At 48.5% G+C, this 7791-nt stretch overlaps 2 protein-coding genes across 2 annotated transcripts; one reads left to right on the top strand and one right to left on the bottom strand.

The window, feature by feature from the left end:
- Window positions 1-317: 317 nt before the first annotated feature.
- CONPUDRAFT_70148 (kinase-like protein) lies at window positions 318-2502 on the top strand (the record flags this gene model as incomplete). Its single annotated transcript, XM_007765986.1, has 11 exons — window positions 318-534; window positions 637-725; window positions 774-882; window positions 1017-1244; window positions 1300-1365; window positions 1523-1650; window positions 1707-1932; window positions 2095-2145; window positions 2187-2220; window positions 2283-2370; window positions 2479-2502. The coding sequence occupies 11 exons, from the start codon at window positions 318-320 to the stop codon at window positions 2500-2502; spliced, it is 1260 nt and encodes a 419-aa protein (XP_007764176.1).
- A 194-nt stretch (window positions 2503-2696) lies between these two features.
- CONPUDRAFT_70149 (uncharacterized protein) lies at window positions 2697-4336 on the bottom strand (the record flags this gene model as incomplete). Its single annotated transcript, XM_007765987.1, has 6 exons — window positions 2697-2849; window positions 3116-3166; window positions 3597-3617; window positions 3651-3764; window positions 4149-4193; window positions 4310-4336. 6 exons carry the CDS (start codon window positions 4334-4336, stop codon window positions 2697-2699), a joined length of 411 nt encoding a protein of 136 aa, XP_007764177.1.
- Between the last annotated feature and the right edge of the window lie 3455 nt (window positions 4337-7791).

Here is a 7791-nt window from a genome sequence, read left to right on the forward strand (position 1 = left end):
TTCATTGTGTTTGGCCTGCTTCACAGAGAAAGGTGGCAGGAGTTGCACTTGGTAAGAAGAGCACGTCAATGGCAAGATAAGGACAACTGCGGGAGACATATACCCAATGCTGGTTTCCATTTAAATTCTGCATAAGTACAAGCTGAAGCACTCTAATCAAGGATTGTGTATGCAATTTTATGAGGAGGTAGTACGTCACAATGCATATATAAGCATCCCATCACACTATGAGTACCCACTTTGGCAGGTTGAAACAAGCCAAAAGCTGCCACAGTCACCTGGAACTTTAGTGCTTTAGCAGCCAACCACAACTTGCTATGTCTCTCCATATCTCCCTTTCATCCCAGCTAATGGCTGCCCCCCAGCAAACCCCAACTCTACAATGGATGACCTATACTGTGCAAGAGGTGCTGCATGCTATCCAATCTGTCAATAGGAACTTCTCCGCTGATTATCTGTGGGGTATCCTCCTCCCCTTTGGTGTTTTGTTAGGACCTATCAAGCTTTTCAAGGATCAACTCATCACCATCATCAGTTGAGGCCTTGTTGGAAAAGATCCCACCCTTTCCACTTCTAAAATTAGTTCAAATCACGTTCTTCCTCTTTATGATACTATCATGCTGATTTGGTGAACAGGCTACAAGCACTACAAGATTCATTGGAATGGCCTAACCAGCAAATCATCTGCTGTTACAGTCAAGGATTTATCCAATAATGGCACTTGGGTAAGCAACCTTACAAGTTTGGGCTGAGCTCATTCTACTACTTGTTAGATCAACAAGCAAAAAATTGGCAAAGACCAATATATGCTCACGGAAGAGGGAAATGATATTGTCTTTGGGCAGGATCCCACTATGCATGAACTCTCAAGTGTCAGTTATTGTAAGCCATCAGTAGTCACATTCTTTATCCTGAAACTCATACACACAAAGGCTACATATATTATCACACAGCTATGCCTTCTCACAAAGGAAGCCTTTGCGCATCTTATGACATTGGTCATGAGATTGGCTGAGGTGGATATGGTGTTGTTGTGAAGGCCTTCTCTTGGGTGACAAACAAGTGGTATGCAATTAAGACCATTCATGCACCAAAAGGTGTAGCTGCAGCGGAACCACACTTGCGTGTCTCTTCACAAAGGGATAAGATGGAAGACTTGGCAAGAGAGGTCTGCATCCTCGAACAGCTCCAGCATAACAATGTCTGCAAGCTTGAAGAGACATTTTATTATGACTCCAAAATTTGTGAGTTATCCTATATCTCCTTTTCCATATGACATTTTGTTTATAGAGTTGACAGCTCTAGTGCTTGAGTTTGTTGATGGAGGTGATCTCAATAATTACATTTATACCCATAGCACTCTGGGTATGTGGTGATCAACTACAGTAAGGTCAAGCTGGCTAATTGGTTTATAGATGAGACCATGGCAAAGTATATCACGTATCAGATTGCTGATGCCCTTTTGGTGCACACTTAGCATCCTGATACATCAAGCTTCCTTACCCAGCACAATTACATGCAGTACATCTACGCATTGTGCACCAAGATCTGAAGCTGGAGAACATCCTTCTTACATCCAAGAAACCTCCTGTTGTCAAGGTTGCCAACTTTGGTCTCGCAAAAGTCAAGGATAGCATGTCAGCCCTCAAGGTATGAACATCATATTTATTTCTTATTTCTTCTGACTCAATGGAAACCCACAAAAGACAATTTGTGGAACTCCTGAATACATGGCCCCAGAAGTTGTGCTGCGGCTCATAAGAGGATACAACAACCTTGTTGATTCTTGGAGTGTTGGTGTTATCATATTCAAGATGTTGACAGGTAAATCACCCTTCATTGAGGACTCTACTATTGCGGAAATGGAGACCTGTGTCACAATGCATAAGAGTAACTGGAAACCTCTCGAGGACATGAACATAAGCAAAAATGGTATGTCCCACATGAAGTCATCCCTGGCACAATATGACCTGCCCCACAGCAAAGCATTTGGTTCAACTACAGCTTCAAAAGATAGCCTATCATTGTTTACCTCTCTCAGAATTAAGGAATCACCTGTGGCTCTGAATCAACAATGTTCAACCTTATATGCAGTCAAAGGAAGAATTTGGAGCTCTGTGATAAGCCAACTGTCTGTCTGCCATTGTATGTCTTGCTGAACCTCCTGTTGATCTTTGCTTCTCCAGATGTCCTTAACGGTACTAGTGTCATGTTGGGCATGTACATGCTCAATATCTTTTACCCCAGTCAATCTGCCCATAATGATACCAATTAATGTTCAGGCTTCAAAGCATCAGTAAGAAAAATGATAGCATAGTGTATTGCGTCCAGACTGCCAAGCCATTGCTAGCCACCCAGGGGGTGCTTAATGTCAGTCAGTGATCCTGCTGTGTGAGTGCCACACAAAGCGGGCGATGCTAAGCAGAAGCGTAGTTTGGGGCCAATAGTATTAGAATCCTGTATAATCTTGTCATTTAGCATGTTGTGCAAGGATATTCCTGAGCAAGTATTTACCAATTTGTATATGATACTAGTTTTGATAGTTTCATGTGGTGCATACTGCATCTACTGTTTCTTTGCCATCTGTAAAAATAAGTCAGCAATGGGTTAACACAATAGACAGGTTACTTATGAGGTAGAAGATTTGTTCAGGTTGATGTTCTCTTTTCCAGGCTGACATGGTGACATGGACCTCCTTAAATTTTGTTGTCCTCATCCCGGTTGCATTTCTTGTAGTTTTGCTGCAATCTGCTGTCTGCATCCATCCCAGCTCCAGCGTCATCCTGAGAGTCTTCTTTCTCAAGCATTGGGAAAGTGGGAGATACCAGGACCTCATTTGGGAGGTATTCCTGACTGATAAATCCCAGGGACATTAACAAATAGGCAAAAGGAATGGTGAGGTGAGAGGTAGACCATCATCAACAGGGTGGTTGCAGGTGCATCCGGTGATGTCAAAGGCTGTCTATTTGAATGTATGGATGAAGAACAAAAGTGAAAAAGTAGTCAACCAAGGTTTTTGTATACCTCACTCTGCTACAGCCCAGATGCACAGGGATGGACTGCTCACATGACCAAAAGGTTTAATGGAGGGCTAGCTTGGGGCTAGCACACCAACCTTTGTAGTGTGGGCAGGCAGGTATATTTGTATGGCTGTAATGCCTGACCACTGAGACAAAGGGCTGGATTGCACAACGTATCATGTAGGCAATGTGCCTGATTGCATTGACAAAATGAAAGAATATTGGAATGCTCAATATTTATCAGCTACTGAGGCTGCATGGCGTATACTGGGGTTTCATCTTTCCCAGAAGAATCCCAGAGTCTCAACATTGTCTATTCAAAAGCTCCAGATGATGCACTTGTCATGGATGTCTGGCCCACTTGAATTTCCTCTGTTATGCGCTGTCAACACAATTTTTTTTACCCACTGACACGTCACCACTTGCTGATGGTTTATCTCAAACCTTCATTCCCCATACCCTATCACTGCTTGTGAGTACAATGCAGGCTATAGAATTGATATGGACATACCGTGCATAACACTAAGAGGATGGACCCCATGAACCCCAACCACCTCCCCTCCAAGTGGGACCCACCAGCGAGGCCATCTCCCAACACTGTTGACGCAAACAAGAAACCAATTCAAATACCAATTGTAGCATTGTCTTCAAAGCTTCATTTGCGGGGAGGTCCACAAGATCTGGCATGTTATAGCCCTTGTCCGCTACCACTCCTAGAGTACTTGGTATGCAAGCAGAGGGTAACTGGGAGAGTTCATCAGGAGGCAGCAGAGCAGCAGAGCAATAAAAAGGACATACTGAACAGTAGAGCCAACGTGAGCATGATGAACAAAATTGGTAAAGCCCATATTGAAGACCCTCATTGCTGAAGTCGGATCTGGCAGATCATTCAGAGTGTGTGTGAAAACACGACCAACTCCAAAGAGGAAAGAACACTCATAGTTGTCAGGCATGAATGCAAGATATGAGTCATTCTGAGGGTCACTGATGAAAGGGGAAAGCAGATTGGTCAAGGAGAATGTCAGGAGCTTGAGCAAAATGATCCTTTGCGATAATGGAGATCATTGTACTGGATGGAAGGAGCACTTCATTGGTGTTGTTGGGATAGCGATGTATCTTGGCACTCACAGAGAGGCCAGGGGGAAGGGCCATCAGTGCGATGTCCACCCTTGCCTAGACAGGACAGACCAACATTGATGGTGAAAAAGCACAACACACAAGAGGTGAAAGGATGAAAAAGAAGGGAAATGAACGACATTCACCCTCGGCCAAGCAGACTAAGTACACACATTGACAAACAACCACTCCCAACACATGATGGCACCTTGATATTGAGGAACTTGACACGGGTGACAGATATGATGCATGATAGACACAGAACATGAGTAGAGTCAAATTCATGGGTGCGATGGCAGAAGACACGTAATCATGTTGTGGTGGGCTAAGTGCATACTTTGGGTCAACACAATCACGAGGCTAATAACCTGCACATCACATTTATAGTTGTAGCACTTTGTAAATACAGGGCACAAAACATCATACAGAATTAGTGTATGAGGGATGAATGGAACAAAGAAGACTGATGGGGCACCCAGCACCATTGTGACGGAGCTCTTCTATTCCAATGTCAGTTCCTATCACTGCCCTAACAACAGACCTAGACAAAAACAGTAATGGCAGAGAAAGTTGTGCTGGTGGAAAGGAGGCATGAAAGTGATGGATAATGTGAATGAGACATTTGTGATATTGTCCATGACCAGCAGATGGGTTTCTTGAGAGAGCTCATGCCATTGCAGTTCTGGATGGGAGTGTCTTGGCCATCCGAGCGGAAATAGAATGACAAGCTGAGCTCAATGCACATGTCATAGGTCTTGCAGCAATTCCTACTGTGCGTGCCAGAGAACGTGTGCGGTGCACCAGGCGTAGGTAGAAGAAGCCAGTGGTTGGCAAGGCAGGAACATTGCAGTAGGAGAACAAGATATAATGTGTTGGAACATGAAGTGGGTATATCGGGTGTTCATGGATGCAGATCAAATATTTCCAATGCAAGCATCAATTGGTGAAATGGATGGCAGGGGCCAAAACACCAAGGGAAAACCTTGATAGTGATAATTGAGCAGTGCGGGGCAGTTGGGACAGAAATGTCAAACAAAAGCAAGATCTCAGGAGCCCATACTGAAGCGTTCAAGCACATCCTGGGTGACGCCGGGAGAGAGCGATGGTGTGCTGAGAGCGGTCCCTATCAACCTTGATGCCTAGCAGCTGAGTAATGGGGCCAAGGTCACTAAGCTTGAAGCACTGAGACACCTCGGCAACGCAGCGATCCAGCTCTGCTTCAGACAATGAGGCAAGCATCATGTCATCCACAAACTCTGACTGACGCATATAGAGCTATCAACCTCAGAAGAGGCACTGGTGTCCAACAGTGAGCAAGTAGTATTGATAAAGACGAAATACAAGGGTACTGACCTGGTGTCCAACAGTGAGCAAGTAAGGAGACACTCTGTGCCCAGACTCGACCTGATCCCTCAGCCAGTAGAAGCACAAGTCCAGCTGCTTCATCCTCCCATGGTGCTCAGGATTCTTGGCCACAGAGATAGCACTCTGGTTGTCAATCTGCAGCTTCGAAGGGCCAGAGACAGGCAGCCCAATCTCAGCGAGCAGCTTGCGCATCCAGAGCAGCTCCTTGCCAGCCTCCACAGCAGACATGAACTCAGCCTCAGTGGTAGACAGTGCAACTACACTCTGAAGCTTCGAGCTCCAGGAGACAGCACCCCTGCCCACTCGAACGAGGTAAGAACCAGTAGAGCGACCTGAGTCCTTGCAGCCACCATGATCAGCGTCAGAGAAGGTGGTGAAGAGTGCACTCTATGTGTTCACCAAGGGAGGAGTGCAGGTGCTGATCCCAGTATTTGTGGATGATATGACGCTCGCCTCGTCGTCTGAAGCAGAGCTGGATCGCTGTGTCACCGAGCTGTCTCAGCGCTTCAAGCTTAGGGATCTTGGCCCCACTACTCAGCTGCTAGGCATCAAGATCGACAGGGACCGCTCTCAGCACACCATTGCTCTCTCCCAGCGTCACTACACTCAGGATGTGCTCGATCGCTTCGGTATGGGCTCCTGCAACGCTGTCCTGACGCCTATGGAGCCTGGTCTGCATATCAGCAAGGAGTTTGAGCAAAGACGTTGCTTTCATGCGCTCTGTGCCCTATTCCATAGAGAGGACGCTTGAGCAGGCACACCTGGTCCTTGCCACCGATGTGAAAGCCCTCTGGCTGACGCATATAGAGCGTGACATCCATGTCCCCTTGCAGGTACACATTGGAGATGTCAACAGAGCGAAGGTGGAGGTCATGGATGGCAGCAAGGGACAGGATGAAGCAAATGGTGGAGAGGCGGACAGTGGGAGCGAAAACCTCGAGTCGAAGCCAGGGCGCTGGGAGAAGCCTTGGGCAACCACTCGAGCCTTGTGACGCTCTATGGACCCATCAGCATTGCGCTTCAGCTTGAACACCCACCGACTTCCTATGGCCTTCTCCCCAGGAGGGAGAGTCACAACCTCCCAGGTCCCATTGGTCCAGTGAGCGCCCATCTCGTCTACACAGGCGTCATACCAGAGGGGATCCTGAGCAACAGCCTCAGCATAGGTCCTGGGCTCCTTGTAGGAATCACCCTGGAGCGCCAGTTCCCTGCCATAGGCCTCCCCATGCACAGCTAGTGCAGTGTCCGCATCTTCAGCGTCCTCATCCTCTTCCTCACTGTCTGGGACCACCTCCACCTGCTCATCCACAGGGACAAGCGGTTCAGCGGGCCCAGCAGGTGCAGGCTCACCAGGATACAAGCGAGGCTTGTCCAGCTTCCACCACTGAGTTGTGGCAGTCCTATCCATGGCAGAACGACGTGTAGGGGCTTGAGGCGCAGGGACAGAGCGAGCACGACGAGGAGGAGTACTGGGGCGATCTGGAGGGGCTTGACCCTCATCAGCATCACCAGGGGGTGAAGGAGAACGCGAAGGCGGTGGAGGAGGCGTTGGGGCACGGTTGTGAGCACCTGGGACGTCCTGGGGACGCTCCTGAGGCGCAGGCGGCGCAGGTGGAGCACCATTCTCCCCCCCATGGCCCAATGGCTCATCAAGCTCATCAGGAACATAGACACCCACTGGGGGTGCAGGGGAAGGTGGTGGGTCGCTCCTAGGCCTGGGGAGGCCAGGGAAGTAGCGCTCATCGAAGTCAGCACGCTCTGAGATGACAGTGCGCTTGGTGGTGGGGTTGTAGAACTTCCAGCCCTTGTAGCCCTCAGGATAGCCAAGGAAGACGCACTTTTCCACATGGGAGCCCAGAGAGCGATGCTTATCCCTCTGCACATGCACATAGGCAGTGCAGCCCCAGACTCGGAGGTGGGAGATGTCAGGCTTACACCCATGCCATAGCTGGTAGGGTGTGCCCTCTGGGACTGCCCGAGTGGGCAAGCGGTTCCACACATGCACCAGAGCAGCAAGGCACTCCCCCCAGAACGACTTGGGCAGGCCAGACTCGTTCAGGAGAGCAGTGATGCGCTCAGAGAGCACCCCATTGGCACGTTCAGCAACCCCATTCTGCTGAGGGCGATTGCGAACAGTGTGCCTGCGCACTATGCCACACTCCTCTGTGAAGGCGAGGAACTCGTTGGACATGTACTCGCCTCCCTTGTCATCCTGCAGGGCCTTGATCCTGCACTCACATTGGGTCTCAGCGCTTTGAACCGTTTGAAAGCAGCAAAGACGTCAGACTTG

The sequence above is a fragment of the Coniophora puteana genome, assembly GCF_000271625.1.
Source record: "Coniophora puteana RWD-64-598 SS2 unplaced genomic scaffold CONPUscaffold_2, whole genome shotgun sequence".
NCBI classification, from domain to species: Eukaryota; Fungi; Basidiomycota; class Agaricomycetes; order Boletales; family Coniophoraceae; genus Coniophora; species Coniophora puteana.